Genomic DNA, 16,009 nt, shown 5'->3' on the forward strand with positions numbered 1-16,009 from the left:
CAGCCCTTTTAAATTTATTTTGAGACAGAGTCTTACTAAGTTATTTAGTCTGGTCTTGAACTTGTGATACTCCTACCTCAGTCTTATGAGTAGCTTGGGATTACAGGCAAGTGCCATTGTACCTGGCTTAGGGGGAGGTTTCTAGGTAAAAAAAGTTTGGGACATGGCTTTTGTGTCTCTATCCCTGGGACTTTGCAATACTTATCAACCAGTGAAAGCTGTGCTGGTCTATTTACTCCCTGCTGGGGAAAGGTCCAGGGTAGGCCCTGTTTGTTCCCATTAATTCCATTAAGGCAAAGATGAAGGTAGGACAGACCAGGGTCTAGGCTGAGACTCTGTCCTTTTGATTGTGGCTTAACCTTCCCTGATATCGGCTGGAACACCTATAGAACTGAATTAAATCAACAAGCTGGCCGTGTGTAGATGCAAACAGGAGTAAATGCTCCAAGAGGCCAGAGCTGGGTGACTGTCTAGCTTTCTGGTTGTAATTAATGCTGACAGCTCCTGTCGGGGAAACGGAGACCTCAAAATGCACAAGGATGGGGCCCCTGGACGAGGGGGCTTACTGGGATTATCAGTCCAGGGCCTAGTAATTATGCCCCAGATGTTGACAATTCATCAAATTACAAGGCTGGTGGGGCCTGAGGTCCTAGCCTGGGAAGAGTGCATTCCTGTGTGAAGGCTCCTGAGCCTCTTCCTAGGCTTCATTAGGGCTGGCCAGTGATCGAGGGGTGGGCAGGCAGCTTCCTCCAGGCAGGTTGGCACCATATGGTTCTGATTTCTCAGGCCAGGCTGTTTGCAAACACATGGGCTGCAGCAAGACTGTCCAGGGCCCAGCAATTTCCCAAACTTGAATTCCCTGCCTCAGGGCGAGGAAAGAAAGGGTCTTCCATGCTTAGGGGTCAGCCTAGCTGCTGCCCATGGCATAGTATTCTTCCCAGGGATCCTGGGATCTGGGGCGCTTTGTAGAGTGGGCTTTGTAGTCACCTACTGCATACTCGTTGCAAGCTGAAGGGGTTTTTCTATACCCCAGAATGACCCAGGGCCATACCCCAGCCTCTTTTAAATATATATTTAAATTAAGAGCCAGCATCTCGCATAGTTGCTTAGGGCCTCACTAAGTTGCTGAGGCTGAATTTGAACTTGTGATTCTCCTGCCTCAGCCTCCCCAGTTGCTGAGATTACAGGCTTGGGCCACCATGCCTGGCAAACTATAGGAGTTTTGCCTAGGAGCCTGCACCAAGGTCAGGGATCCGTATTACTTGTTCCATAGCCTTGCCTGCGCTGTGTCCCTGTCCACTCCTTAGCTGAAAAGTGAAGGGTTGGGCTTGGGTACTGTCTTTCCTGGAGTCAAGTTCGGTCCATGCAGTTAAAAACAAAGCAAAACAAAACCCCCTCAAACAACTTCCCCCAACCCCCAAGCTTTCAAATATCTTAATTAGTTGTGACATTTAAACAAGGTGACATTTCACATCAACATCCAGAGTTTGGAATTTATTTGAGACATTGGAGATCTCACAGCTCCTGGCCTGCACTCCTGCCCGGCAATACCTTCAGTGCCAACTTCTTTCTTAGCTGGGCACTACCCCAGGACCACAGGCTCTACTTCTCCCTACCACCTCACACCTGGCTGGTTGCCCTGAGGAGGTAATCTCCCAGCTCTGTATGGGCTTCTGAGGTTGTCACCTTTGGCCTAGAAAATCTCCCAGGTTCCTTTGGGCTGTGTGATTCTATGAGGCCATGAAACCAGCTGGCTTCTATTTTGGGGCTGGAGCATGCTCAGTGAATAGCCTGGGTGTCCTGGAAGCAATTACACCTATGTCCACATTACACATCATGGCTGGGAGAGGTGGTGTTTACAGTGCTAAGCCTTTGAACCGATCCCAAATACCTGCTTAAATTACACATTCATTGGTGGGGAGAAACATGATTACCCTGTCGGGTATCAGGAAAAATTGCTTCTAGTTGGGGTGGAGGGGGATAAAGGACCTTGACACCCCCTGGGCGTGGGAGGATGGAGTATGGAATCAGGGAATCGGCCACATCTGCCTGAGCCACTCTGGCCTTGGGTCAATGGCTCAGGCACATGGTGCTGGTCTGGTGCAAGGCACTGGAAACAGCAGACAGGCCGGGGCCCCCGTTGCTGGCGTATTTAGGTGCCAGTCTTGGAGGGGGTGGAGCTTGAGCAGCATGAGCATACCAGAAGGGTGATGGTCAAAGCAAGGTTGGAACTCCATGATGGCCACCTTGGGACAGGGTGATGAGACAGCTCACAGCAGCTGAAGTTAAGGGTACTCTACCTCACCCTGCACATGGCAGGGATCCCTGTGGCTGCTGGACTACATCCAGGCCAAGTTCCTGCTCCGTCCTTGGTCTGATGGAGTCACCTGCTTGCTTCCTCCCCAGTCTACTCCCACTTGATTTCCCAGCTTCTTTTTTGGCAGTTCTGGGGACTGAACCCAGGGCCTGATGCGTGCTAAGCAAGTGCTCTACCTCCAGTGTCCTTCACAGCTGCCTACTGGGCTGTAGGGTGGACCCTCCTTTGTTTCCATAGACAACAGAGGCTGGACAATGGTTACCCATGGGCAAATAATTGGTTGGAATTCTTAAGAAGCCAAAATTTTTTTGTAAAATTTGAATTTCCAGATTTCCTTGAAATAATATGTGGGATTGCCCTGCATGGAGTGAATGCAGCACCCCGTTCGGGTGATACAGATGCCCCCCCAGTTCACCCAAGCCCCACCCTTCTCTATGCTCGCCTCATTCATCCAATCTCGCCTGTCTTCTTACCTGCCTGGACTCTATAAAGCAACAATGAGCATGTGAACCTTTGCACTCTGAGCCTCTCTCCAGTCTTTCCATCCTTCTCCCCAGAACTCAGCTTCCCTCCCACAGCAGCCCCCACTAGCCTCCCTGCCTCCTTCCCTATACACCTATCCTTTTGCACAGGAAAGGGATAAAGGATGTCATAACTGTGTTCCCACCCTGCAGACCTCAGACTGAGTTGCTCAACCTCTCTGGAGTCCATGAGCTTCTCTGAAAAGTGGCTATGGTGTGGATGCAATGGCTCCTCTGGATCTTGGCACACCAGGTGCCGGAAGAAGCTAGGTTGAATGAGTAACTTGTTTCTTGAGCCAGTTCGAGGGGAGTGGATCTGGGAGATAAAGTAGACAGAGTGACAATGCTCTTGCCTTCTCTCTGGACATCACCCACCCTGGTGGTTCAGTCAGGTGCCATTATCATCCCCATTTTATAGATGAGAAAACTGAGAGCCAGGCATGGACAGGTTGGCCTGGGACACTAGCCCAAATCTCCCATCTTTCCATCCCTCCTTTGACTTCAGCCGTACCTGGCACATCCTGACCCTCTGCCCATCAGGCCAAGTCACACCCCTTGGTCTGGCATTCAAGGAAAGCTGCATCCCAAGCACTTCCTTTCAGTCTGGTGGGAGTCAGGGGTGCTGCCACAAGGAAGGGAGGTTGGAAAACCAAGGAGGTGCTGATAAGAGGGGAGTTGCAGGAGGACCCTCCAGACAGGGCCGGTCTCCCCTCCACACCCCACCACAGGTACTGGCTCATTGCTCAGTCTTCTTGCCAGCCTTCCTTCCCATGGTGACCATGGTGGCTGTACCACTGAGGCTCCAGTGCCCACCGTGCCTGGCTAAGGGACCTTCATGAATATCCAAGTGTCCTTTCCCCAGTTCTCTAAGCTGGGTTTGTGCCATCCTGTCCATTGACTTTGGGTCTGAGTAGGCCAAAAAAGAGGCTCCATTGGTGAAATGACCCACCACTGGTATGGGAGATGACCTGTCAGGGTTACCTTCTCCCTAGACTCTCTTCCTGACAGGTGGCTGTGCAGCCCTGAGTTGCACACCTCCAGTGACGGGGAACTCACTGCTTCCTGGGAAGTCTGATGGGTTTGCAAAGGTTTTGTTTAAGCCCAGCTTTTCCCAGGTTGGACCCTCCATCTTGCAGATCTGCCTCAGTTATGGCCAGAACCTCCACATGACTGGGAAGTTGAGGGTCTCAGGCTCCAGCCCAGGGGAGGAGTTTTAAGCTGTCGATCCCTCTTCGTCCACTCTGGAATGGAGCCCCAGGGTGGACAGGTGTCTGCTGATTCCTTTGTGAAGCTGGATGCCCCAGTCATTTGTCCTCTTGGCCCATCTTGGGCACAACCCTCTATTGGGGTTCCCCCTGCAGTTCTCCATTTGTCAGCACCTACTTGGCCTTTGACCTCATCTCACACCTTTCTTTTTTGGGGCAGCACCTGTCACCCCCGAGGACAGACCTCAGGTTACAGGTGCTTGTAGTAATCTGTACCCTTTTGGCCCTGACTACAGTCCATAGTGAGACTAGAATTCATATGAGTTTTGATTCTCTCTCCCACTAAACCATAGGATCTAAGGGGGTAAGGACACCTGGATGTATTTCTTGTCACTATGTCTCAAATGCCAAAGTGCCTGGAACACAGTGGGAACTGGATAAATATTTGTTGAATGAACCAACTGTCAAGGGAACCATTCTATGAATGAATGTCCCACTTCCCACCAGCACAGGTACTCGCCTGTGAGCACTAGAGGGCGCTCTTGACATGATGAAAGCTGGTGGGGGGCCGGGGCGGGAGTGACTCCTGCCCTGCGGTCAGTCTGAGAGGTCAGCCAGGATATTGGGCACTGAGGATCCTGACCTAAGTGGGGCTCTTTTAGCCTTAGGAGTTCCCTCGCTGGGGTCTGTGATCATCATGGAAGTAGGAATGATCATGCACTGAACCAAGTCTATGCACCCAGCTCTGGGCAGCTACCTGGCTCTTCCAAAGTCTGATGAGGCCCAGGCTTAGAGGGATGCACCTGAGGTCACATGGTCTATGGGGACCCAAAGCCCATTTTCTCTCCACTGCTTGGGCCGGATATGGGACCAGTCCCTGATTTCAGAAGTTGACTGGAGCAGCTTCATACCCCCACAACTGCTTTTTTTTCAAGTCTATTTCCTTGGACGCCCTGGTCTTGGCTCTGGGATCTTGTGCAGGTCTGTGAGCTTGTTTTTCCATGCAATGGGCTGAGGGTGCTGTGGGGGTGCTTTGCTGCCTGGGTAAGTGGGAAAAGATGCCAGCCAGCCACCAGCCTGAAGGGTACCACTCTGCAAAGATGTCATACAGATCAACCAGCAAAGCGCAGGGCCCATCTCCTCTGACTGGCCTCCCACAGAGCTGCCTCTCCCAGAGCTGGATGGGTACAGGAGGACCCCAGGCCACTGCCAAGGAGATGCAAAACACTTGAGAGGGCAAATGAGGCCCCTGGAACCGAAGGACAGAACTCTCTGAATAGGTGTAGCCACCCCTATCTCTTAGCTGCCCCCTCTGTGATATTCATGGGGAAGCTGGGGACACAGTGCTGGACCAAGACGAGTGACTGGACTCTAGGTGTTCTGAACACTGAGGAGAAAGGCCAGCACGGTGGCCCTTTCCTGCTGGTCTGACTACATCTCCTTAGGTGCCAATCTGGGGGCCATTTTTGGGGACTCAGGAGGTCTGCTTTCATCACGTTCTTGCTCTGCCCAGAATCTGGGCGGCTGGGGAGTGGCCCTGCAGGGGTCAGATAAAAATGAAATGGAGGATGTTGAAATCCAAAAAACAGATGAATTTCGGGTATTACAGATGAATCATTTAACTAATTACATTTTTACAATCAAAGCTGTTTTTGAACTATGAGAGTGCAAGAAAGCATATGAATGTGTGGGGCTCTGTGGTCCTTTTTTGTTCACTTGATTAATTCCAAACAGTCCAACTGAGTTATTCATTTCAAAATTGGTCCCAGGCTGGGGCCCTGTCTCACAGCCCGCATTTTAGCCCGGAGCTCACGCTGTTCCCTGGGGCCTCGGCTGTCGGTACTGCCATGACTGATGCCGGAGACAATGTGCAGCCCCAGGTCCCTCAGCTCCCGTGAGTTTAGCCAGATGGATCCTGTGGACAGTGTCAGACCTGGGAGATTCTGAGGCTGTCCACTGGCTCTCATTTCTCAGTTCTTGATTTGAACCTTGTCAAGTGAATTACTGCAACTCCCTGCTACTGGGACCCCCTTCTCCTATCTCTGCCCTGTAGCCAGGAAGGACTTTTCAATATACGGGTGGAGCAACCTGTATCTGAAATGCTTGGGACCAGAAGGGTTCCAGATTCTGGATTTGTTGTCAGATTTTAGAATACCTACATATACACAATGAGGTAATCTGGGGATTGGACCCACATCTAGACACAAAATTCATTTACATTTCATATATAGTTTATACACAGAGTCTGATGGCATTTTTTTTTTTTTTTTTTTTTGGTACCAGGGATTGAACTCACGGGCTTAACCACTGAGCCACATCCCCAGTCCCCTCCCCCTTTAAAAAAAATCTTTTATCTAGAGACAGGGTCTCGCTGAGTTGCTTAGGGCCTCACTAAGTTGCTGAGGCTGGCTTTGAACTCTGGATCCTCCTGTTTCAGCCTCCTGAGCCTCTGGGATTATAGGTGTACACCACTGTGCCTGGCCTGATGGCAATTTTATACAGTATTTTCACTGCACCTACGGTTTGACTGTGACCTATCCTGTGAGGTCAGGAGTGGCAGCCTGTGGGTGCTCAAAAAGTTTCAGCTTTTGAAGTATTTTGGATTTTTGGATTAGGAACGCTCGACGCATAACTCTGTCCAAGTCATCCAGGGGTATCTGTGGTTTCCAAGCTCTTCTGCTGGGTGGGCATGGCGAGCTTGTCACTTTGGGTGACTCAGCCCACCTTCCCTCCTTTTCACTGTCCCTGAGGAGTGTGGGAACACACTGAGCCTCCTGCCCCACTCTGCCTGCATGCTCTGTTCATAGCGCCTGTGTTTGTGCAGCATGGAAGGCCTCCCACCAAACTCCTACTCATCCCTCAAGATACACCTCAAATGTCCCTCTTCTGTGAGGTGTCTACTCGTGCCAGGCAGAATTACTCCTTCCTCCTTGGGGCCCAAAGCCCTGTTTGTGTGTATTGTAGCCTTGTTCACTAAACTGTAAAGTTCTCTGTATGAGGACTTAATTTGTCCCCCAAAGGTTTACACGTTGGAAGGTTGGTCCCCAGGTTGGCAACATGGGAGGTGATGGAACCTTTAAGAAGTGGGGCCTGATGGGAAGTCCTCAGGTCGTTGGGGTGTGCCTCAGGAAGGGATCTCAATCTGTCTCTGGCTTCATGATTTTTTTGAGGTATGGGGGATTGAACCCAGAGCCTTGTACATGCTAAGCACGAAGTCTTTGGCTTCCTGTTTTGAGATGGGATTTCTTCTTCTCACATGAATTCCTGCCATTGTGATGCTATCTGCTGTAAGACCCTCACCAAAGGCCAAAAAAAAAAAAAAAAAAAAAAAGCCCTCTTCCCTAATCTTAGACTTTGAACCTCCAGTACTATGACCTAAATAACCATTTTTTTTTCTTTATAAAGTTAGTTTGCCTCAGGTATTTCATTATAGTAATGCAAAATAGAAATATAGGATGGGGTATAGATCTGTGAAGTGCTGCACAGATCTGATTCCTAACATTTTCATACAGGCCAAGTATTACACTTTGCAAATGTATACACAGAAGCCCAGAAGAGCAGGGACAGAGTTGTGCTCATACTGGTGCCTGGAGACAGTCCCCTGGCCTGGTCTGGCTCCATTCAGTTGCAACTTGACAGGGACAGGACCCTGGCCAGTGAAGCATAACTGGACATTTCATGAAAAGGGGATGATCTTCCTGATTTCTAATAATGGCTATGACATAGATGGGTGAATGAGGAATAAGAGAGAAGGTGAAATGGAGAAATGGACTTTATTAGACTTTTTTTTGGTGTGTGTAGAGCAGCAAAGGGTCTAAATTTGATAACGAGGGTTATCAAATGCAGTGTACAAGAAGAGAGCTCCAGGGTTGGATAAAAATAAGGATGAAGCAGGAGAAACTGAACAGTCACTCTGAATATGTGTTTCTCTGGTACAGAAAGGAGAGTGACCTTGTGCCAGTGTGCAGTCTTGGAGCCCTGACCTTGCGGCTATAACTATAGTCTATAGTTGATAGAGAGGCTGGCTGACTGGTGTCACAGAGTGGGATCCTGCAGTCTGGGCACTAATCTAGGCTTTGACATGCAGGTGGGCTGTGTGTCTTAGCTAAGTCCTGTTACTCTCTGTGCTTGGGATGCATCATTTGTCAAGCTAGGCAGATACCACTGGTCTCCTGGGGTAAGAAGGCATATGAGTGTGTATCCAGCAAGCACTCAATACTTGCACTTGCTTCTCTGGCACATTGGAATGGCTTCAGGGAATGAGAGGTGACAGTCCTTTCTTTCATGTTCCTGAAGAAAGCATTAGGAGGGGGGAATCTCAGACCCTTGGCAGCTGTCTCTAGGGACAAGTGTTTCTAGAAACAGGACCAAGTTCCACTGTGCTCCCATCACACACTAACTTGGTCAGCCTTTCACTGTGACCTCACAGCCTACTCTGTGCAGCTCCCAGAGACGATCTTGTCTTCATTGTTTCTTGCTTCACTGGCCTCAAGTGTGTCTGGACACACAAAGTTTGCTCCAACTTCATGACCTGTGCACTTGCTTATTCCTCTGCTGAGAACACATCTTCCCTAAGGTCTCTGCATCTTTCTCAACATTTTAAGTCTCAAATTCAAATGTCATCTTCTCCATGAGTCTCTTAATTATTTAATCCAAAAGGTACCTGTTCATCTACTCAGCCAGCATGCTCATCGCATCCCAGATTTTTTCTCTTAACACATTCAACTGCATTCAAGAACTATTTGCATTATCTTCTGAAGTTGCAAAACAGACCAGAAAGTAATGAAAGATCAACATTAAGAGTCAAGAAAATCTACAATTATAAGACACCAATAAATTTTTAAAAATTGTAAAAAAAAAGAGTCAAGAAAATCAAAATATTAGAAGAAGTTAAAAAGTAAAGATTTTAATGTAGGAAATAGAGTTGATGAGAAAGTCTAATGTTTTCCATGCAAAAGTCAAGGTGGAGATAGACAGGTCTTTTTTTTTTTATCTTAGTCAGAAGTTGCAGCTTAGACAGGTTGTGATAAATAAGATATCTTTAGGAAAATCACCTTGTGCCCCTAATCATTCTTTCCTCTCTATCCCACATAGCTCTCCAAAGATTGCCACTGGCTCTGACACATCATTATTCTACCCCAGGGTCCTGCACTGGACTTGACATCAACCAGATTTGTTGAACAGAATCAAGTCTTCTATTTGTGAGATGGCAAAATTACTTGATCAACATAAATGCTGATTATTGCCCCAATTACATTTTGGGGTGAGTGCTGTGCCCAAGGTTCCTCTGAAGGTCCCATTTTTGCTTCACAATTTTCTGCCCTGAGAATTCCCCCTATAACTCTGATTCCATGATATCTGCCTATCCCTGGATCAACTGGGAGCTGAAAGATCTTGAAGGCTGATGATTTCCTCTTTAACCTCTAAACCTGCAATTCCAGGATATACCACCAGGTGGCAATTAGGACTACACAAACCTTATCAAAACTGGTTTGCTCTCTTAAGACTACACTTTTAGTGCAAATGTACCTCAAATTAAAACAAGATCCATACATACACGCATATATTTTTAAACTTATCATATTGAAATAAATTAAATAATACCCACAGTTGGCCAGAGTTTGGGGAAACAGCATTTTCATACGCTGTTGGTGGGAATGTAAATTAGTACAGCCTCCTGGAGGGCAATTTGGCAATACACATCAAAAGCTTTAAACATGTGCAAACCCTTTGGTGCAGCAATTCGACTTCTAGACATTTATTCTATAAAGATAATCATGGAAATAAGTCTACATTTATTCTCAGTATGTTGACTCTAAGGATGAAAAATTGCTAATATAAATAGTATAACTTGGAGACTGGTTAAATATATTATACATATGATTAAATACTATGTAGCCATTACTTTCTATGAGGATTTTTAATGATGTGGAAATGTCTCATGATATCTCAAGTGAAAAAGATAGACTATAAGAAAGTGTGTTCCTTGTGATCCCATTTTTATGATGATAACTATTAAAACAAGCTTGCATGTATAAAATCCTAGAAGAGCATCCAGCAAAATACTGAGAAGACTTATTGGTGGAGAGTAGGAGTAGAGATGATTGCTTTAGTCTTTTTGTGTGCTTTTCTCTCTTTTTCCAAATGTTCTGCAGCAGACATGCACTGTTATAACCAGAGTGCTGTTAATTAACCCTCCGGAACAGAGAGGTCAGGTCAGCCTCTTCAGGGAGGGCATGACAAGGTGACCCCAGGGTCCTTGTCAGCTCTGACCACCTTGAGTCCACAACCTGGCCCACAGATGTGGGTGGCCCTGATGCCCCGTGTCCCTTAGCCAATTGTATTGCCTGCACATGTGGGCCTGGTTTCAGCTGAGGGGCCAGGCAGGGTGAACGCAGAAAACTCAGGCAACGTGGTCTCCACCACAGCCCTATGCTTTATTTTGTTCTTGCTCTTACTTCCCCTTAGAAATTGCCAATAGTCTGGCAAAAAGAGAACAAATGTCTTCCTTGAGGATAATCTTAAAGTTCACTAAGATGCAAAAAGAAAAAAAACAAACTAAACATTAAAAACCCAACAACGATAATAAATACCCCAATCGAAACCAACAATAAAAAAAACTTTTTCTCAAACTGACCACTGTCAAAACCATCTTCCATTCCAAATGTCCCAAATGTATGTCTAATCATTCAATTAGAATGATTTTATCATATTCTTCTTCTTTCCCCCCACTCGCCAGTTTTTCTTTTTCATTTTTAAAAAATTTTATTTTGGCCTGAGGATGTAGGTCAGTGATAGAGTGTTGCCGAGCAGTGTGAAGCCCTGGGTTTCATCCCCAGCACAGTGAATAAAAAGATCATTAATTGATTATATGGAGAGATATTTCAATGCATACATACAATGCGTAAGATTAAGATTTCTTTCTCTTTTATTATATTGGGGATTGAACCCAAGGATGCTCTACCATTGAGCTATATCCCCAGACCTTTTATTTTTAGGTCTCCCTAAGTTGTTGAGGCTGGCCTTGAATTTGCTATCTTCCTGCATCACCTCGAGAATTACTGGAACGACAGGTGTGAGTCACAGTGCTCAGTTGGGATGATTTCTCAAGCCTGTCTTTCCTTCTCTTGAGGCATTTAGCAATGAGGAAGATAGCCATACTTACGGAGGGGCTGCCACACATGGGACTGGACATGGCGTTCTGTATGTATCTTATTTAAGCCTATAACTCTGCAGCTATGAACTCCACAGGTTCTGAGAGGTCAAGGGCCTCTCTGAGTTCACACACTGAGCCAAGATCTGGATGTGGGCCTGACCAACCTGAAGCCTGTGGTGATCCTCTGCACATAAGGGGTCTCGTAGGTGGCCAAAGTCACTTGGCATCTGGCAGCGACCCCAACCTCTGGGATGGCTGCATGGAGCTATCTGTAAATACATTCTAAGTCAAAAGCGGGTTGAGCTCTCCTGTAGCTCCATAGGCTAAAAGATCAGACTTCCAGTTCAAAACACATTGGTCCCCCATGCCCACAAAAGTCCTTCCCTTCCTCCTATGGATCTGCTTTTCCTCTTGGAGCGGAAGCCAACAGGGTTTGGAGGCACACAGCTTGGTGAGTTTACTGTGATGCTTGTGACACTAATATACTGAACTAGCAGTGGGGCCACCCCCGCCAGGGAAGGGGTCCAAATCTGTGTGAAGAAGGGGGTCTGTACGACAGTTGACCAGACTGGCCTCTGGAAAAGGTCAATTGGGGACTGAGATACCAGCTTCCTGGGGATTTTGACAGGATCTCCTTACCCCTCACTGGGCCCAGCCTGATTGGAACTTCTCAGTGATTAGAGATGCTGCTTTCAGGACCACGAGACTCAGAGCTGCCTGCAAACAGCAAGTGAGCTTAGTTGGGTCCTCGGCTGTTTCCCTTCCAGGAAGCTCTCAGCTTCAAGCCAGGGGCCATTTGGGTTCCATACACATCCATCCCTACATTTCCAAATCCCGGCATTCACAGAGTCCCTTCTCTGGGACAGGCTTGGAGCCAAACATCTGTCACAGACTAAACTTCCTGTTTAATTCCCAACAATCTTGTAGTGTCCCCAAGTACCGGCAACCTTGATTTGCTGTGACCTGTGTCATTCTGGGTACTTGTGAACTAATTTCACCCAAACCCAGGCTTTTTAAGAAAGGGACCTTTATCATCCTCCATTTACAAGGAAGGAGCCTGGGACTCAGGGATGCCAGGTGGTTTGCTGAGGCTCCAATCTAGTGAGTGGCAAAACCAGATTCAAACCCTGGCTGCTTAACTCCACATCAGCCTCCTGCTTGTCTGTCACCCACAGAGACACTGGCTACCCCCTACTCTGCCCTGGTCCTGGGAGGAAGGCAGGGAGAGGAGAATCCTCTGTGGTGTGGGGGAAAAGATGCCTCACTTTGGAAAAAATGATCACCATCATCAGCCAATATCCTTTCTGATGCTCATAGCTGGGGAAAAGGGCTCCCAGCCATCCTTTGCCCAGAGGAAGCAAACGGGAGGGAGGAGAGAAACAAGATCACTCACCAACCTCCCAGCCCTCCCCTTTGGATGTGTGGAAACGCATAGGGACCTGACTTATGATGGTGCCCACTGATTTTTCAACTTTACAATGGTGGGAAAGCAATATATACCATCAGTAGACACTGTACCTCAGATTGTGAATTTGGATCTTGTTCCAGCCTAGTGATATATGGTACCAGCCCCAAGATCATGAGGGAAAATAGCTGAGACCCCACAGTGATGTGTTGCTAAGCTAGCATGTTTTGTAGGCTAGGGATATTATAGGCTTTCTCTTTATAAATTTTTTCTTCCCTCTTTTTTTGATACTGGAGATTGAACCCAGAGATGCTCTACCACTGATTCCAGCCCTTTTTCTTTTGAGACAGGGTCTCACTAAGTTGCTGAGGCTGGCCTTAAATTTCCTCTTTCCTCAGCCTCCCAAATCCCTGGGATTATAGATGTGCACTATAAATGCATTTTTGATCTATGAAAATTTCAATTTAGGATGGGGTACCAGGATGTAACCCCATTGTAAGTTGAGCAGCATCTGTAAAGAGAAACCCTGGAGGGGAACACTTAACCAGGTCTCCGAGGAGTAGTCTGTAAAAAAGATTCCAGTACACCTGAGCTGGGAAAACTAATAATCCCCCAGTGGGAAGCTGAAATATTCTAGCAAAAGCCTGTGATTCCCTAAGGCTCTGGCTGCCATGTGCAGGAATAGGGGACCTGACTGCAGGAAAAGGAAAAGGTGGCTGGGATGGTGGTAGGACCCTGGCCCCCTGGATGCTCCCTGGGGGATGAAGCGGATCATGGCTGCCTTTCACCTTTCACTCTTTATTCATGCAGAGCTGTGAGTTTCTTGTCTGAGATGCCAGGTTGCCTGCTGCTGGGGAAGCTGCCTTGATCAACTGGGAGACTAGACTACTCTGGAGCTAGCACAGGGTTGCTTTGGGCATAAGATAAATGTTCCCACCCAGTCCTGCAGGGCTGAGTTTGTGACCCACTTTGTGCTTTATGCATAGCTATCACCTCCTTGGTCTCATTTAATTCCAACTCTTACACAGTACAGGAGGCTTTCATTACCCCATTCACAGAGCAGGAAATGGAAGCTCAGAGAGGGTGAGTACCTTCCCTGAGGTCACCCAGCCAAGAGCCTGGAGAGTTGGAATCCAATTCCAGGTCTCCCTGCTGTTGGAGACAGTACTGCTTTCCTCAGACTCCTGGGAGAGCATCCACAGAACTGGGGACCACCTACGCCCATCACCAGCCCATCCTGACCCTGGATGGATCTGGTCATTAGAGAGGACTCTGAATCAACCAACATTTCCCTCCCTGCATCTTCCTGTCCTGAAGGCACAGAATAAATCTGTCTCTTCACCTGATGGTGATGCTAAGTAACTCCCTTCCACTGGCCTCACTCCTGCTCTTTCTGATGCATCAGGACTTCTGTATGTGACTGTCACAGTCCCTAACCTCTGCAGGACTTGACAGTGACAGGGCCATGTCCCCTCTTAATTCTGATGTGGTGCCCGAGAGACCTGGGCTGGGGGCATCTACTCCAGCAAAGGTGGAAGGACTGAGAGGTAATGATACCACAAAGGCCAAACTGGAATCAACCAAAGCCCTGTTCCTGACATGACATGGGGGAGCTGGGACAGGGACCCCTGCCCACTGGGAAGAGGCTGGCAGCCAGACCCATTTGGGAGGGAACCCCTCAGCCACAGGCTGCCCCCTCGGCTCAGAGCTGGCACGCTGTGCTGGAGGGTACAGTGTTGGGTGGACTCAATGCTTCTGGGACACCTGTGGGAAGCCTCTTGGCTTGTCTCCAGTGACCTAGAAACCTGTATGGCCTGAGTCTGTGCAGACCTCCTGCTAACACCCTCCACAGAAAGATCACAGCTACTTAGGAGCAGAGGAGGAAGAGAGGAGAGGAGACAGTTCAGTCAAGTCTCAGGGAAAGGATATCGGCTTAAGAGGAAAGGGCAGAGAGAGCAAAAAATAAATGACAAATTACCGGGTAGCCATCTCGTCCTGATTGCCCCTGTGGTAATTAATATGTCATTAATAATCAGACTTTCGGCAGCAAACCATCTGGCAACACTTAGGACTCAGTCAGGGCCCCGCATCCCCCCCGCCACGTTCTGCATGGTTTGCAGCAGCGTCTGCTGGTTGGTAGCTCGCTGTTTAAGGAGGAGGACGCCAGGGCTCCGACGGGTCTGGGGGACAGAGCACCCTTCCCCTGCCTGTGGGGGGGGCCAGCTGGAAGGGATGTGAGTCTCCATTGGAACCACCAGGGTGTGCATTCATGTCTGTCCCTTCCACGTCATCTGGGACACTTGGTGAAGACCATATGGGACACGAAGTTCAGGAGGGCATTGTCACGTCTACCATGACCGAATCAGGAACTGAAAATATTCCTTAAGTTGGACTCGAAGAAGATACTCATTTCCTCCCTGGTGCCACTAGGATGGATAAATGGCTACTAGACGCTTCTCCGTCCCCCAGCGTAGGTCAGCCCTAATTGAAGCAACGTTCCCCACACGGGCAGTCATCTCCCTCCTTCTGGTTCCTTGCAAGTTGTCACTTGAACATTTCTGCATCTGTTTAATATATCTAGTATTTCAACAACCAAATTAAAAAAAAAATCAGTCAACGGTTCTGTATTTTGCATTTCAGGGAGTTCACACAAGAGAGCCTCCGGGGACAATCAGGAACATCCCCAAAAGGAAACCTCCCTCGTGGCCAATACATCTACGCATTTTTGTTGGCTTGCTTTTTTGGCTCAAAGTGGAGCTACATGCATCGAGAAGGCCAGATTCTGAAGGGTGCTGATGGGGGAAATGAATCATGGTAAAAAGTTAGAAACCAAAAGGGCTCAGCTCAAAAGAATTCCTTTGGAAGGTTAATTTTGGTTCAAATTGACTGTCAATGTGCTTCTTGAATGGATTCATCAGGATTTATCAGGCTCTGAAAAACTGCCAAGAGGAATCAAAGACAGAAGCATCCCCGGGTCTGGAGAAGGTAAGATTTCCAAGGCCACTGACAATCCTGCTTCGGAACTGCCCCGGCCGGCTGAGGGAAATTTGGGGGCTGCTTGGTGCTTCTCACATCCTTCTTAAACACAGTGGCATTTCCTTCTGCTGCCATCTCAACCTCAACACCCTCATCAGCCACTCAGGCTCATGAGGTCCCAGCTGTCTAATGCAGGGAGGGAGCATTTTGGTAAAGAATGAACCCTGGACCTGGTGACAAAGCCCAATTCATTCCTGGAACCACTGCCTGACTCTACAGCCTCTTTTGCCAAAGCTCATCTGATAAAATGCATTTAAAAATATCAGCAGCTGCAGACCATTTCACAAATACGGGCATGGTGCTTGCATTTCTGTGCGCTAAGTTGAGCCGAAGATTTGGTGAGGAGCAGTCAAACTTGTGCCAGTCACA

The 16,009-nt window shown here is 48.0% G+C and overlaps 1 protein-coding gene and 1 long non-coding RNA gene across 3 annotated transcripts in view; one reads left to right on the forward strand and one right to left on the reverse strand.

Annotated features, from left to right (window-relative positions):
* The window catches only part of LOC306663758, a 52,364-nt gene that overhangs the window by 35,000 nt on the left and 1,355 nt on the right, over positions 1 to 16,009 (forward strand). For both annotated transcript variants that reach the window (XR_013764520.1, XR_013764521.1), the window contains exon 2: positions 15,245 to 15,589. This is a non-coding gene — a long non-coding RNA (uncharacterized lncRNA). The remainder of the gene's footprint in view (positions 1 to 15,244; positions 15,590 to 16,009) is intronic.
* COL23A1 (collagen type XXIII alpha 1 chain) overlaps positions 1 to 16,009 on the reverse strand; it is a 384,293-nt gene that overhangs the window by 31,572 nt on the left and 336,712 nt on the right. The window contains exon 5 of the mRNA XM_079144321.1: positions 14,583 to 14,609. Coding sequence (XP_079000447.1) covers positions 14,583 to 14,609 — 27 coding nt within the window. The remainder of the gene's footprint in view (positions 1 to 14,582; positions 14,610 to 16,009) is intronic.

Source organism: Sciurus vulgaris (assembly GCF_902686455.1).
Source record: "Sciurus vulgaris genome assembly, chromosome: 6".
NCBI lineage: Eukaryota > Metazoa > Chordata > Mammalia > Rodentia > Sciuridae > Sciurus > Sciurus vulgaris.